At 40.1% G+C, this 17,919-nt stretch overlaps 1 protein-coding gene across 3 annotated transcripts in view; it reads right to left on the reverse strand.

The window, feature by feature from the left end:
- The window catches only part of tub (TUB bipartite transcription factor), a 79,902-nt gene that overhangs the window by 25,237 nt on the left and 36,746 nt on the right, over positions 1–17,919 (reverse strand). For 2 of the 3 annotated variants that reach the window (XM_057841713.1, XM_057841720.1), the window contains exon 2: positions 5,042–5,093. In XM_057841713.1, the coding sequence (XP_057697696.1) occupies positions 5,042–5,093 (52 nt within the window). Of the gene's footprint in view, positions 1–5,041; positions 5,094–14,420; positions 14,514–17,919 lie in introns of all 3 variants that reach the window. The other variant, XM_057841728.1, reaches the window with a different exon arrangement.

A 17,919-nucleotide genomic window follows, 5' to 3' on the forward strand; every position in this document is an offset into this window, starting at 1 on the left:
AGCAGGACAGGCGTTTTCTGCGCTCAAAATCCATTATTGCTCGCTCAGAATAAAGGCAGCAATATAACGCCATATCATCCCACCCTGCTGATAGAAACGTGTGTCACAGGCTATGACGCAAATCTTCGTTGACAGAAATGTTGAAATTTAATATTTATTCTACACATTTTTACAGCATTTGAAAACGTTAAGAATGTTTTTGTCATTTTTGTTCTCCTACAGAAAATATCAAACCAAAAGAATATATTTCCCTCAACCATTTTTGTCCATTTTCAAACATTTTTAAACATATTCCAGGGAGCCACTAGGGCAGCGCTAAAGAGCCGCATGCGGCTCTCAAAACACGGGTTGCCGACCCCCGGTGTATACGAACAGAATATATTGATGAAATAAAAGAGGAGAAGTGAAAGAGGTGAAGAGGTGAAATTGGCTTCATCTAAATGGATAAATGAGAAAGACATGGACAGATTGAACAGCTATACTGTATAAAAAAGGGTTTGTATGAATTAGATTAATGAAGGAGAAAATATCGATTTGTTCATAATTTCTTGCCCCTCATCTAAGGCCAATCTATTTCATACATCTCGAACTTGACTTTTAAGAGTAAGCTTCATTTCTTAACCGTTCATACAGTATTTTGTTCCTACATCTATGATCACATACTTTGTTCAGCATTGACAGGGTAAAAATGATCAGTAACAAGGAGCCGTGGAACCCCACAGAGACCGACTGACCTTTTGAGGCCCCATGCCGGCACTGCATGTGGTGATGTCGGGATAAAAGAGCTGTTTTAACGAATGATGTCAACGTGTTGTTGTATTTCAGTGTTTCCTAATCGTGCCCCTTAAGAGATACGTGTAAACCTTTAAAAGAGATTCAATATCACCTATAGATAATTATTTATTGATTGCAAATATGTATTTACCCTCTCATTCACAAAATAGACAGTATACATATTATTTTAACCTATCTAGGGCACTCATTTAACTCACTGCCTGCCATTGTCTAAGTAAGGCCACCAATCCATTTCGACTGCGAGGTGGCAAAAAAACTAACAAACGTCCATTCGCCCCATCCCAGTCAATTGGACATCTAGCACCATCTATAGTGCTGAAAGGTGAGCATCCACTGCCAATCCTCACGGTTTAAATGAAGTGATCGTCTATCACCAACACTGGCATGCAAAGATTCATTATGAAAACAAAATATATTTTAGGGGTCGTTTACATGGTGACTCTCCGAGAATACGAACAATTTCAAATTTGCATTTGCATTTGCGTCTCCATTTGAACAATGTCGCAATTCTGTATGAAAACGATGTAGTATTCATGCCAGGCCCTAGGGGGCAGTGCAGATTTACTGGGCGACAGAGAATGATTCACTTTGACCCCACCAAGCTCCCTCTGCCCGGAAAAAAATATGCCCGCCCACTCGAAGCAATGTCATTATTCTTTTGTTCAAAAAGGCACAAAAATTTAAAAGTTCAAAATATTTGATTTAAAAATATTATTAAAACAGTAAATTAAAGCCGACATTCTACCATATTTGCTGTTTTTAATGTTTAGTAGCACTGCTGCGCACGCCCAATATGACGTGTACGAGTGCTGACGTTAACAGCGCTGTCTCGCGCCGCAGGAGCCTTTGATATGCATGCCGAGGAAGCCCCCCTCAACCCCCCGCAATCGGATTCTTCCACTTTGGAGACAGGATTCAGAATTTTTCGTCTTCGCCGACACCATATGCACGCGAGGCAAGTCCGCAACTCAGTCATTGCGTCTTTGTGTCGCAGAGTCACCATGTAAAATGCCCCTTAGAGTGTTACTTAGGGCAGTGTTTTTCTAACCAGTGTGCCGCGGCACACTCGTGTGCCGTGCGAGATCATTAGGTGTGCTGCGAGAAATTATCCTATATCGCTTTCTTTTTTTTAGTTGCAGTAGAAAGGAAGGATAAAATGGTAAGTTGCAGTCGTGTCCAGATGAGCAAAGTATTGCTCGTGTCGCGTTCAATTAACTGCTCGGATCTCTAGCCATCAGCAACCTTGCTGTCCACGACAATGTAGACCACAGCACGTCTACTGTACATCATTTTATTAGACTCATCAAGAGTCAATATACACGAAAGTGTCCTTTCCATTTTATCCATATGTGACAACCGTCAATCCTCTCCATGTTTTATTCCAACACATTGTCGAGGACAGCAAAATGGCTGACGGCTAGAAATCCGAGCAGTTCTTGAACGCGACACGAGCAATTATCCTAAACGTCATCTTCAAACAAAACACCCGTCACTTCAAAACTTGTCGATGGAGTATTTTGTTCGCCTTCGTGAAAACACAGAGAAATAGGCAACTTTTTTGAATAAAACTAGACAGTTAAATGAGAGAGCCCTCAAAGCCAGTAACCCTGTGTTGCTAAATAAAAAAAAGTCCCACACTGTGGCAGAAACCTTAATACTACCTGCCTGCAAAGCTATTGTCAGCGAGATGCTCGGTTAAAAACATTGCTAAAGTCCCCGTCTGATGATTCTGAGCTTTTGAATTTAGTATTTATTAACATTGCATTAATATATAAATTAATATATGATATAAAAATGAAGCAAATACAATAATGATTAAGATTTTTTTCAAAGACCAAGAATAGTCGCTTGTCCTATAAATGGTTAAAGGTCAACTTTTGAATAGCTGTCCACTGTAGTGGCCACTGCCCCTGAAAAGGTTTATCAAGGCCGAATATTCTCAATGTTTTGCCACTAGAGCCCCTTTCATACACATGCTCGGCCCTGATCTGGTTAAAAACATTGCTAAAGTCCCCGTCTGATGATTCTGAGCTTTTCAAGCCTAACTGCAATAAAAAATAATAACAGAGAGAGAACAAGAGCTGTTGACGATGATTCCTGCTAGGATATCGGCTTTGTGTTCATCTAAACAGGCTCAAGTGTCACACTGAATAAGTATGAATATTTAGAAATGATTTTAAAATTAAATATACGGAACAGAAAGTAATTTTGGAACACTTTTGGTTTGTGGTGTGCCGTGAGATTTTTTTCCAATGTAAAAACGTGCCGTGACTCAGAAAAGGTTGAAAAACACTGACTTAGGGCCATAACGAAAGTGTATTTATTAGTGTTTTTTCATTATTATTTCATGAATTTAGTATTTATTAACATTGCATTAATTTATAAATTAATATATGATATAAAAATGAAGCAAATACAATAATGATTAAGATTTTTTTCAAAGACCAAGAATAGTCGCTTGTCCTATAAATGGTTAAAGGTCAACTTTTGAATAGCTGTCCACTGTAGTGGCCACTGCCCCTGAAAAGGTTTATCAAAGCTGAATATTCTCAATGTTTTGCCACTAGAGCCCCTTTCATACACATATCCTGGAAAATTCCCGTGAAAAGTGACGCATGATTTACTCGCGTCATTACTTTCACGCATGGACAGCTATCACAGGAATGATGCGGGTTGGACGCTTTCACAGACTTGTCCCATGTTGCCCACTCGGCACTCTCTTTGCGGGGAGGGCTGCTGGCGGGATATTTTAACCCGGACATTACGTCATTTTTGGTCGGCATCATCTGTCACATTCTCTTGGTCAGATCGTGTTTTGTTACAGAGACGATTGTGAAGTGTTCCCAACGTTGTACCTGCAGCCAATTCAAGCTCATCAAGACAGTATAAATATATATTGGTGGAAACGGATTACACTACACAAGTACTTTATTATGCTTGTTGTTAACACTTGTGTATGTAAATCTGATGTTGGTAGATTGTTTTCTTCTTGGACATGAAATTTTTTTTACATAGTGTTTTGACAGTTGCCGTCATATTTTCGGAGTCAAAGCACCGTGTACCGGAACAGCATTCCGGCCCTGAATCTTTTACCAGACCTGCAATCCGGCCCTGAATCTTATACCGGAACTGCGTTCTGGCCCTGAATCTTATACTGGAACTCCGTTCCTGACCGTTCTGGCTCACTTTCTCCCCTGCCGTCGACCTATTGTTACGGATCCATTATGTTATTCCCCTTTTTCCGCGATGGCGTGTATTTTTGTTTGTATTAATAAACTCTTGAAGACTTCCCTCCATTGTTTTCTGCTTTGAGGTACAACCTTGTTCACATTGGCAACAAAAATAACACATTTCCAAAGAAGGACGATGGACTCTTTCTCGGCTCTACAATCCAGTAGCAGTTAAAGTTCGTTATGTTTTCAGTGTAATATAGCTATTTCCAGTTTGCTATGTTGATAATTGCGATGTTTGTTTTCCGCATTTCGTGTTTATTCAGGCTGAGGTAACGAGGCGGACTCAGCTGCGGAGTTCTGGAAACAAAGTATATTTAAGAAAACAAAGGGTCTTCCGCTGCCAGGGGGGATGAGGAAAAGTACATGCATAAAGCACTCCAAATGGAGGAATAAGTCATTAAAACTACGATCAAAAGTTCAAACAGAAAGCACTCCAAAAGGAGGAAATGTACAAACATAAAACGCTCCAAACGGAGGAAAAAGCCAAGATAACTAGGATCAAAAGTTCAAAAACAAAGCACTCCAAATGGAGGATAAAATCTAGAGAACTATGATTGCTATGAAACAAGGCTGATGTGACCAACATGGATAGTAAGACACTTCTGCACAAGACAAGGGAAAATCAGGCAATATACTGTATACACACACACGAAGTAATGGGAAACAGGAGGAAACAATGGCCGAATAGGTGACAACAAGAAGGGCAAGTACACAGGCACGAGGAGGATGAAGCCTTCAAAATAAAACAGGAAACACTGAGCAATTGAGCTATGTATCCAACTGTTGCTACACATACCACAGAAAGGATTCGTCCAGTGAGTCAACTTTACGTTAAATTACACTGGCCCTTATTTAACACTAAGTCATTTAAAGAGTAACTGGTATGTAAACACAATTATTTAATTATTTTTGTCTGATGGTGTGCCAATATATTTTTCCTATGTACTGCACATGAAATGTACTTTGGTTCAATAAAGGTTGTCAAGCAGCGCTCTATATCAAGAAAGAGTTACCTGTCGATCAAGCTTCTGCTGTCGGAGGTTGGTGCCCTCGTCATCTAAAGTGCTGTAAATGGAAGACAAGACAGAAGGTTAAAATACAGAAAAATATTAACGTTTTGACAAGGTTTAACACTAGTTACGCACTTTTCGTGTGCAGATGTTCGATACAGTGCTCAGTTAAAGGTATATTTAATGCCAAAAAATGTATTTCTTTTGCTTTTTTAAATCTCCATATTTTGATAGACAATTGGATAAATTTAATCCATCTTTTCAGTGTACTGACCTATTGCATATACAGTATTCATGCAAACACTAGCCTACTTGATCTAAAACCTTGGCTCATTACTAGGCCAAGTCGCCATGGCAACAAGTGCTGCTGCAGAACAAGTTCAGTTCAGAGGATGACATCGAGCCCTGTTAACAGGGGGACTGCTGACCAATCAGACAAATGAACAATCATTATGCCTTAATTTCAATGTAGGAATTATTATTATTATTTTTTTTTTTGCATACTGGTGGTTGAGTTATTTTCTGTTCCACTTAGGAATGTGGGAGGGAAAAAAACATGCAAGCGCAAAGAAAACAGGCAAACACCACTCAGAAAGGAAAGCGTTTTGGAGACTGAGCTTTTTGTGTGACAGACTGAATGAACCACATGCACCCATGGCGTCACACAAAGAGCCCCCCCCCCCCCCCCCCCCCCGCAAGGCTGTTAGTCATATTCTTTTTCAAATGAAAAAAACTATCTAAGTCATGCACCACTTTAGTGATAGGTGTGATACATTGTGATGTACTGAAATAAGTTGAAATGAATTCCACCACCACTTTCCTTTTATCATGGGTTTAGTACGCCATTGATCCTTGAGATGGAGCTTCTTAAAAGTGAAAAGTAATCAAATGAAATTTAAACTAGAAACGTAAATATCAACTTATTGGCTGACATTGACAGCAATAGACGTTCAATCCATTTGAATTAGGAGAGGTCGGCAGCGAATTATCATGGCCAGTATAAGCCCTCCCGCTCCCAGTTCAAAATGATTGGACGTCTATTGCCATCAATGGCAGTGAGTTAAGCAGATGGTGCGAAGATAATGCCAACCCACCCAATTAAAGGGATTGGACGTCTACTGGCGTAAATGGCCCAAGTTGGCCCTTACAAATTCCGATTTTTCTGAAAATGGCTCTCGGAGTAAACTTTGGACATTCCTGATTCAGGCCTGTTAACAAATTTGACATTAATTAAAAAATTGATAAATGTTACGTGACAGCTTTTGAGACTTTTATAGATGCAGGTGTTGTTGTTTTTTTTTTTTAAAGGAAATAACACTTATCCTTTGATTTGGCCTTTAAAACTGCAGTTCCAATTAATTATCAGCGAAACCAATTGGGATTTTTTTTTTTACGTTAAAGTGCCTGTGACACGATAAAAAAAAAATTAAATAGCATTATTATTAGAATTAAAATCATATTTTGAGGCGATTCGACTATTTACAACTATTTGGCAAAGCACAGATAACGAGAAATGAGTCTATTAAATCTGCCGTTTACCTCCTCCTGTTATTACAGCGCTCTTGCGCCTCCCTCTGGGTGATGACATTGGTGGAGTAGCAATTTCAGCAGATTTAGAATTCAGCCCAACAGAGAAGGAAGCGTTTTTCAGAGATTCTGGTTCAAGTGTAGACCTTTTAAGTGATATTGTCAATCCAGAGGTAGCCTGTATTGTCAATCCAGAGGAAGCCAATAGTATGGCTGTATGGTGAAGATGATGTCTCCCGTTAACGTCACATTCGCTTTCTTCTTCAATCCGAGACCGTGACCGGAAGTCACTCATTTTCTTAGTGCGGGATTTAAAAAATTGAATAAATATATCGATCGCTTCTGCACACATCCAAGTGGTCCATTTCATCCGGGAGCATAAAAAACCACGTGTAATATGAAATAAAAATGCTTTTTTTTATGACACAAGCACTTTAAACAGGGTAACTCTGGCTGTCCCCAACCATATTTGGGGTAAATATGTGGCTCTGCTACAAACAGAAGAACAGATTCAATAAGATACGTTGCCTAAATGAAGCTCATTCATGTGCACCGAGATGACACAAAAACACCTAGGCACAAAAAACAACTTTTTTGAAAATGATGCAGTATAAGTTGATACAAACTTGGTATCACAGTCAAAGATTTCACTTCACACAGTCTCTTTAGAGCAAATGTTAATACTCCGTGTGTTAATTCACATCTAATCAAAGCTTATGTTTTGTGGCTTTACAAATGTGTGAAAACGGAATTATTGCACTTTTTATTTTAATCTGTTTAGTATGTTTCAGTCACTACAGGGAACATATGGACAACAAACAGTGCTTGTCACAAGAGGTTCAATTTGTCATATGGTGTGCAGCTTGAAAAGCTGCATTTGGGATTTGGCTCTACTACGTCATATTGACTCACAGAGTGTCTCGCTGATATTGCAACAGAGAGAATCGGCTGCTGCTGTGACTTCTGGTAGACAGCATGATTACAAGTCATGGAGGACCGGCTGTAGCGACAACGACAACGACGAGTGGCTCTGTACACAAGTGGCTGCACAATGTCAATCGCATATCTAATTTGCTGTCGGTAAATGCATTTTGTGAGTTTTGCCTGGATGAGCAGAGTGTTCTTCCAAACACAACAGGGTAATATCCAAGTCTCTACAAACATGGCTATTGACTTAAATCTTATCTGACTTGATGGCGCTCCGTACCCTGATTTAATGTCATTGGTCCAAGCAAATGCTTAAAGGTCAGTGCAGCACAAGCAATGAGGTTAAAATGAGATTGTAAACGATTTCAAAGATGGCTGCAACAACATTTACACTTATAATGCGTATTTTAGAAAATGAAGACTGATCTCATGAAATTAGAGAAAAGGTGTTTTTGACACTAGTTTTGTGAAGAAACACAATGTTCTTGGGGAAATTTTCTAAAATTTGAATGTCAACACTGAACAAGGAAAGATTGAGTCAAATGATTGCTGTTCTGCTCTTTGGTGAGACAAAATGAAACAAAGTTCTTTTTAGCACATTTGTCTGTTTTTTTTTCATACATCATATTCCCCAAGCCTTGAAAACCAACTATAACAGGCTTACTGATTGTTCCTTCAACTGACAAAGCTGGACATCAGAAAGAGAAACATCAATGGCCCTTAATTAAATGCCAAAGAGGTTTCCTTCCAGAAGAACCATAAAGGAAGATTAAAAGAAAAAAAAGAAAGAAGGAGGAAGAAACACGAGGGCACGTTTTATTTTTCCACTTATTTGTTGATAAGAATATTAAGCATGGGAGTGATTCAACTGAATTCTATTCTCGTTCCCACTATTTTCAAATCCCTCTATGATTAATATAGCAACAATACTGTATGTTTGTCATGAGTCACACAGAATTGTATTCCAATCATACACTCAGCAAGTTGAGATGTTAACAGTGACAGTGAATCATCGAACTGGGAATAGCGCATCTCTAAGCAGCGCCACGGTCGCTTCTATTGTGACGAGTGAGCCCACACGGATGCCATGAAAAAAGTATTTGCCTCCTACTCTGTGTGAAACCTACAGACAAACAAAGTCCTCCAGGTCTGCAATCAGTTATTAAGTGTGCGAATGGGTATCAAACAGGAAGATAATGACTCAAACAGAGCTGTTCCCATGGAAGTCCAACAACTCATTATGCTGGAGACTCTTGTGCTGCAACCCACAGATGGCGAGCAGTGCAGTGGCCTATGTCGTCTGTCAAGGTACCCTTGTTGTTGTAGTCTTAAGGTCACTTAACCCTTTCTTCAGCGCTCATTTAAACAAATGTTAATCTTGTTACCTACATGACCAAAAATGTGATGTCCCCAAATCGGTATCCCAGGTTCAAGTTTAAAAAAAAAAAAAATACTAATTACCAAAAATACTCACTTGCCCTTTAAAGAGTGAAAAAGCCCTGGGCATCATCAATATAAAAAGTCAGTACATTCTAGCTCAATTATTTTCAAAATACTAGATCATGTTTAGTATGGCATACATGGAACGACATATCCAGGTAGCAGGCATAATGTACAGGAACATCTGTGCTTAGTACGGACTGGAGACCCCAGAGTCAAGGTGGGCAACACCTTCAAAGGTGGTCAAGAACAACTGAGCCGAGATCCTGAGGGACTTTCAGATACAGACAGACAAACTGGTGATGGCCAACCAGCAAGACATCGTGGTGGTGGATAAACATCAGAAGACAGCATTAGTGATACATGTAGCAATCCCGAGCGATAGCAAAATCAGGAGAATCTGGAGAAATATCCAGGGTTGAAGGAAGCGTTGTAGAAAATTGGGGAATGAAGGCAACAGTGTTGCCAGTAGTGATCGAGACACAAGGGGCAGTAACCCCTAAGCTGGGTGCATGGCTCCAAAAGATACAAGGAACAACGTCCGACGTCTCCGTTCAGAAGAGCGCAATCCGATGGACAGCTAAGATCCGAGCGCAGAACCCTCAAGCTCCCAGGCCTCTGGTAGAGAACCCAAGCTTGAAAGGAGAGACCATACCGCCCGGGTGGGCGGGACGATGTTTTTTTTTTTTAAATATATATATACGTATATGGCGAAAAACACAGACAAGGCTGAAAAAGCAGATTCTGCTCTTACACCCCTCTCTAAAATAAACTGCTGTATTTTAAGCCAAAAGAACTGTTGTGTTTGATAGAACGATATGTCTTTATGCTGCCACAGCAGTGGTGCATTAAGCCCCCAAACTATTTTTAATTTGTCCGTTTTACCCTGAAGACCCCCATTTACGGACACCACGCAACCACTTTTGCTTTAACCCAGCCATATAAAAAAGAAGCTAAGTAAATAGTAAAAATGAATATTATTCGAAATGTGTGTCATTTTTAGCTTAAAATCAATAATTGCTGTCTGATATTTAGTTAAAAATAAAAACGGCTTTAAAAATTATTCAGCCGCATATTTTAAACTTTTAAACAAATTACATCATAATTTAAAAAATTGTGTCTGTAAATAAATAACGATTCCCTTCCTTATAACTATCGCTTAATTGTCATTTTTTTTCACTGTCGCATTTTCTCCAATATTTTAGATGATAAATAATCGATCCAACAAAGAAAAACTAAAAAAAAAAAAAAAGGGTAAATATATGGAAAAGAAAATCTCGACCACTCCTTGATGTCTCATATTTCTGCATCGCGACCCTTGTTATATTACCATGTTTCACCCATAAAATCCCCCCAAAATCCGGCTGTGGCCATTCACAGCTGTGTCTTGACACTCGGTGATACATGCTACATGGAGTTTTTGGATCGAAACAAGGTAAGTATGCGATAATATCTCTTTAAAATCATGGCGTCTTTAATTATGCTCTCTCATGCTCTTACCTACAGTTAGGGTTTCACTGTTTAAATACGTATATTATTTATTTAAATGATCAAAAGGTTTCTTCCCCCAATGATGTATCATACATGCATACAAGACAATTTTGAAATTTGGCCAAATTGGGGGTTTCACAGCGGAACATCAAGTCACTTGAGTGTTTTCCGCCATATACACACACATTATATATATACATATATTAGAGAGAGAGAGAGAGAGAGGAAGAGAGAGAGAGAGAGAAAGAGAGAGAGAGAGAGAGAGAGAGAGAGGGAGAGATACACATATATTATAGATACCAGGGTTTCCCCTACACATTAATTATTGTGGCGCACCGCCACACCAAAAAAAAGCCGCCACGTCGTGCAAAAGAGATGTTTAAAAAAAAAAAAAATTTAAGGCCGTTTCAAACTAGCGGCAGCCTAGTGTGAAGGGTTCAGCGGCAACCTATTCATTGTGTATTGTAATGTCTGTAACTCAGCGAGGCCCCCTTAAGAGACATTCGGACGAGGAGCTGTGACGTAGAGGGAAGCGAGATGGCGGTCGCATGTCACGGAAGCCCGCTATTATTTTGTTATTGTTTTTCTTTATTATTTTTGCCACAATAAAGTGGGTAAGCCAATAAAGACTCCTCTCCTTCTTCCCCCCATTCGGGGCATTAGTGTATTTTGGATCGGACTTTTCGGCAAAAGTGAGAGGTGGACGGCCGTCTTGGACGGAAAGGCAAGTTTGAATGAATTTGCGCCGAGCAGCGGGTCAGAACGCCGCCGCGCTAATGTGTCAACAACGCATTCAATAGTAGAGAGGCAGGCGTACTTATTGTATCTGCTACCAGGCTGTTTCGGCGGACGGATATATGCAATCACTGCTGACGAAACCTTGATAAATGCGCTCTTTTTATCAAAGTTTCACGAGCTCTGGGACACTCGAAAAATTCCTCTCATACTTCTCCTTGCTGAGCTAATTGGTAAATGGAGTTCACGAACAACAACAACAACAACAAAAATATTCACCTTCTCACTGAAACTAGTAAATCCCTTAACACGGCAAGTAGAATATCCCCCTACTCCTTCAAATGGATCCATTACAAGGGCGTAGGTTTGGTATCAATATTGGTAGGGACGATATAACAGCATAACCTGCATTTACACTTTTTGCTGGGGACGGACATTACCGAAATAAGACCCAACAGATTGGGTGAACGGGGGTCAGGGCTACATTTCTCACCACCAATTTGAACCTAATTAATTGATGGGCTAAGTGATCAAGGTAAAAATAAATCTGAATTGACATACCAACTTTAACACTGCAAATTTAGAACGTTTTAAGACTATGATTTTTCTGAAATTTTTTTGAATAATTTTCTCCATCTTGTTTTGAGTGTTAAAGACTAGTTAACAGATTAATGGGTCAGATTATTCAATTTACTTTAGGTAAATATTACCATTTGATCTTATTAAGCCTATACATCTAAAGGTTGTTCATTTTTCACCAAAATCAAGGGGGAAATGCTTTCAAATAAAGTTTTGAACAATATCACTTGTTGAATTAAGAACATTCCTGATGAAAAAAAAGCTTTTTTGTTTGTTTGTTTGTTTTTGCTTAAAATAAGTGTTAAAAATAGCTGTCTGAAAATAATCTTATTTCAAGAAATCTGAGTAAAATTTACTTCAAGCACTGGCAGATAATTTCACTTATTTCTAGTAGATTGAAAACAAGGGAATTTAGTCATCTGCCAATCAAACGTGCGTTTGAGGGGGGGTAAGTCTGAACATAATGAAAGTAATTCACTTAATAATGGTAGGGTCAATTCTATCCTTACAAAACATGTGAAGACAATCTAAATGACTTCTATTACTGAACTCATTATATAATCCAAAAAGTTTGCTTAAAATCTGGTGGGGACAATTTTGAGCATCCTGAAAAGTTCCTAGTGTTATGTCCCAAATGTCCCAATGCAAACTTACGCCATTGGTCCATTAACAGAAGTACTATTTTTGTTGTGTTAATGAGGTACATATTAAGGCCAAATAAAAGGAAAAAGAAGGACTACAAAATGTAAGTCATACTATTCCTACGAGAAAAAACAGTCGTATTATTACGTAGAGTAATGTAATCAGCTACACATTTTACGTAAATTAACCGTAGCTGAGAAATATTTCAAATAGATCTTTGTTAATGTTCTTTTTGGGAAGCAAAATGAGAAAAAAAATGTCATGATATGACACAATTTTGCCGTGGCACGACATGGTGAGGCAGTCCGACTCCGATGCAGCACCTGCAATAAACATTTTTGGAAGTAAGGGACTCACTTGAGACATGATGCTCTTTACTACTCCTTGTATATTTCCTCCTTTTATATTTTCACAGATTACACCAATACATTACCGTAAAATACAACTGCTGACAGAAAAAAATATTCACACCAAATGACAACTCAGTGCCTTTAATGAACAAAACATGACTTTGTCGCTTAATAGCTATCATTCACAGGTACAGCCAAATTGATCTTTTGCATTTGTGTCAAATGCAGCTGCTTCAAAGCCGAATGAAGCGATTGGCATATGCCAGTCACAATTACCAGCCTGTACAAGGCGCTAATGTTGCTGTCCCTGGACACAGTGCCAAACACACACTGACTTTCTCAGATATAGCACTATTACACTTGCGAAACAAGTTTATTTATACGCATTAGTTTCCTAATTAAATCACTGCTCTGCATTAAATATTAACAGTAACCTATCAAAAAGGAATAAACACAGTGCACTCGATGAACCCCTCCAAAAAAAGACTCATTCATCTGATGATTCCTAGTTAGTCTCCAATAGCCGAAATGAATAATTTGCTGCCATAGATGGCACTAAATGTCAGATCATATTTGAATTTGGTAGTCCAGGTTAAAATAGATTTGGCGTCAGTGGTATCAAATGAGATAAAGGGAAGTCAGGGATACTAGGTACCATACATGTTTTTTCCTCTACATTAGTACGTTGCATATCTTTGATCTAGAGATGTAGCACTCTCAGCTGCCTATGTATCTTTTTATAGGAACCTCACGAGTTGAGATAAAGTCGATCTCATTGTGTAACCAACGACCTCTTTTCTCCTTCCTTATCATATCACCTTCTTTTATTTTAGACAATGGAAATGGCAAACCTTTTGAAGCTTTATTTGCAACACTGACTGTCCTATTTCTGCATGTTTACTAAAACTAAAGAAGTAACACTGAACTCACTAAATAATTAATTCAGTTAATTATTCATTTGTGTATTAACATTGGCACCACTAAAGAGAAGTTAATCTTTTTGTCCGCTTAGTCTGATTGAGATGTGAGAACAGAGCCCCACATCAGTTCAGAGTACTGTTTTTCTTAAGTAGTGGACCAAACACGCAGATTTGCCTCCAATGCACACAAGTACTTAGCAACACCTGCAACATCATTTCACTGGCTGGGAATGCTAATGTTCACTTTCAATTCCCCCAGTTCAAATGACTTGGACGTCACTGGCAATGGCAATGAATGAGTTTAAAAGAAAACACATTCATATACTAGAGCTAAATAGTACCCTCAAGTAGATACACTACGTGTATGAGCAGAAAAAAAACATAACTGCTTGTAAAACGTGTATTTTTAGAGTGTGAACTGGATTAAACCACACTTTGATTCCAAATTTGCATTCTTTTTCTGTTATCTTGCTCAAGAAAAAACAAGTGCAATGAGGTCAAACACATGTTTGTTATTCTGGCTTGTTTAAAAACATGAGAGGTGCAAAACATTGCTAAATTTACCATTCAATCAATCCATACATTTGAACCATTACTACCCCTTTGTATTGAACCACACACTGAGTTGTAGTAGAGGATGGATTTAATCTCTCCAACTACTCTATGAAATTCTGACAACACCTGACAGCCTTACCTTACACACGCTCACATGTACAGTACACAGCTGACCCCCAAAAACAAGCCTGATCCAAACGGTGTCATGCACAGTACCTGTAGGGAATCCAATCGGAGGTGTGCTTGGAGCTCATTCTGCCTCAATCAGCCTGACTGCTGTTGCTGCTGCCAAACTGCAAGGCTGTCGGCCTGCAACAGCACCACAGCAAAGTGGCTATGTGGTCTGAGGACAGGATTCAAACAGCGAGAGTAGCCCGATCATCACTGCTCCTCGTATCCCCCGAAACCCTTCGCCCGTACGTCTTCCAGCAGCGGGACGTCGGATGACTACCAATCCGAGCAGGCGGCGCAAAATTAGCTGTTTTCTTGTCCTCCTGTGGAACTGTGTGTGCGTGTGCACGTTTGCAGTCAATGCCTCTCCTCTTCTCCGCTCACATCCACCGCCTCTGCTCTTGACTGGATCTAAATCTCCCTCCGTTTCTTGCCCTTTAAATCCCCCCCTCCCTTCTTCCTCTTTCTCTCTCCAATCCATCCCTCTCGTGCGACATCACCAACAGCAGCATCCAAGTCTCAGGCTTTCAGGAGAGGAAAAAAAATGGAGAATCCCTTTATTTTCTAGCATCTTTCATATTCCTTTTCATTCAATATCGGGATGTAAATCAGATGTGTTGTCTGGATCGATCATTTATTTATTCTCTCAGAGTAGGAGGCATTAGCATATGACTGCGGTGACTAGTGTTAACACCAGACAAAGGTGCCCAGTGAGCTGGCGCGCTCTCACGCACATCTGCTTCCGCTCTCCGTCCGACGGCCCTCACTGTCACACATCACTCGCTGTGTTCCCCAGCCAACTGACTTGTCCATCTATAGACGGTTAAGGCAGGCAGCTTCCTCAGGAGCGCCGCCGCTCCACAAGGAGCCGATTCAAGGCGGTCTCATCAACAAGCGCATATCTCACGTGGACGTGTGGAGAGGCGAACCATCTGCAATTGTTGTACTTTCTGCTCTCTAGTATCCCTTTTTTGCATCAAATTGTGGGTTTAGGGACATTTGGTGTAGTGCTTCCATTTTCCTAACAGCCAAACTTTATCAATGAAAGCAAACACAAGGAGAAGCTGCAAGACGATATAGCGGTGCCTCGAGTTAAAGTCCGTAAATTCCGTAAACATGCTCGTGCTTCAAAAAGCTTTATTTGGCCATCATTGCTCCCAACCTCCTAACATGCATTGCAGTGCTACAGATGTACTTAAAAATCAAAATTCATTTTCTGTGGTATCTATTTCTTCAGTTAGTGTTACAGTTCTTTCATCAATTGCAGGGGCATTTGTGCAGTGCTTCCATTTTCCTAACAGCCAAACTTTATCAATGAAAGCAAACGCAAGGAGATGCTGCAAGACGATACAGCGGTGCCTCGGGTTAAAGTCCGTAAACATGCTCGTGCTTCAAAAAGCTTAATTTGGCCATCATTACTCCCAACCCCCTAACATGCATTGCAGCACAACAGATGTCATTAAAAATCAAAATTCATGTTCTGTGGTAACTATTTCTTTAGTTACTGTTCCAGTTCTTTCATCAATTGCTAGTTATGGTATTTTGGTAACACATTTGACAGTGGCGCCCCATGACTGTCATAAAAGCATCATAATTACGTATGTCATGACTCTGCCATGAGCATGAATGAATGTTTATGACAGATGTCATTTTGTGTTATCCAGCAAATTATCTTACTTTTAATGGATGTAAAAGATCCGAGCTGGACATACAGTGGGGAGAACAAGTATTTGATACACTGCCAATAGGTTTTCCCATTGACTGTGTATCAAATACTTGTTCTCCCTACTGTAAATGGAGCTAGTGACATAATTTGGTGGATGACACTTATTGACATCTGTCATAAGCATTCATTAATGCCCATGATAGTGTCATGTCATAATTATGACGGTCTTATGGCAGTCTTATGACACCGCTGTCAAATATAGTGTTACCCATTAACCCAAATAAATCAAGAAATAAGCCGCACTGGACTATAAAGAGCAGGATTCAAAATGAGGGAAATGGTAGCGGCTTATAGTCCGAAAATTACGGTACTGTAGCATCTAAAATAAAAAAGTGTGTGTGTGTGTTGGGGGGGGGGGGGTTCATGTTTACACGAAACCTGGGAAGATAGCAACTGGATGTTCATTCATTCATTTTCCAAGCCGTTTTTTCCTCACTAGGGTCACAGGGGTGCTGGAGCCAATCTCTGCTAACTATGGGCAGTAGGCGGGGTACACCCTAAATCGGTTGCCAGCCAATTGCAGGGTACAAGGAGACTGAAAACCATTCGAGCACAAACTCATACCTAGGGACAATTTAGAGTGTTTGATCAGCCTACCATGCATGTTTTTGGGATGTGGGGGGAAACCGGAGTACCCGGAGAAAAACCCACGCAGGCACGGGGAGAACATGCAAACTCCACACAGGAAGGCCGAAGCCCGGGATTGAATGCTTGATGTAACTGGATGTTCTTCTTTACAATTCTGTTTTTCAATCATTCACTACTTTAGCAGCAATAGCACCCAAAGATCAATATTAACTGAAAAATATTATGTAATTTTAGAAATTTAGATTTACTGTACATAGGCAAAAAGTTGAGGATATGTTTTTTTTCCCAATTGACGATTCCAGCATATTACGTCGGCCACCATTAGGTTGGCACACAACTACAGTGGTACCTCAGCATACGATCGCTTCGATACACAATCTTTTCGACATCTGGTGTAAAATTTGTCTCGCCATTTGTTTCTACATCCGACGACATGCTTGAAATACGAAAATTTATGACAGTGCCGCAGTTTCTTTGTTTTCCAGCAAGACGGACGCACGGCGGATTTTCTTGTGAGAGAAATCAACATGGGTTCCAAGAAGGTTAGTGTAGGTGGAGAAAAAAGGAAAAGGTGATGCTTACCATTGAAATGAAGATGAGATGAGAGAAAAACATGAGCATGGTGTGTGCGTCCGTGAACTCGACAATAAGACCGTAGAATGTCGATCTCGACGGTCCTCCTCAGACCTCCGTTCGCCATTCTTTATAAGTTAAGGTGACAGTTATTATTGTGTTAACATTGCCACAGAAAATGTCAGGTTTCTAATCATTTATTCCATCAACTTGTGCAACACAACACGTCTACTGTCTGCTACAGTTTACGCCCAACAAAAAAACATTAAAAGAGAAACTCAAATAGAGCATGTGAAATCATTTGTTTTGATACTGTTAGTGTTAAGGCCTCTGCCTCTGCCCCTCCCTCCTGAGACCTGGCAGGCCTTGGGCAGGAGTGCACGTTTCATCTGATGTCAGACGGGTGGAGCGGCCACAGGTGCAGGCAATCTCCATCAGCCACCTTTAAAAGCCAGTGGAAACCCCACCTCGTCGCCTGATCAACGCGTCTGGTTTCGCCATCAGTTGCTTCTCGCCTTCCTTGAGTATTCGCTGTTTTGATCCCCAATTCATGAACTTTTCTCTTGTCGCAGGAATGATTTATACGCTCACGTCGAGACCTGGACCTGGTGTTCGCCATGGGTGAAGTCCGCCTCTCGTATGCCGAGCCGTCATCAG

The sequence above is a fragment of the Corythoichthys intestinalis genome, chromosome 1, assembly GCF_030265065.1.
Source record: "Corythoichthys intestinalis isolate RoL2023-P3 chromosome 1, ASM3026506v1, whole genome shotgun sequence".
NCBI lineage: Eukaryota > Metazoa > Chordata > Actinopteri > Syngnathiformes > Syngnathidae > Corythoichthys > Corythoichthys intestinalis.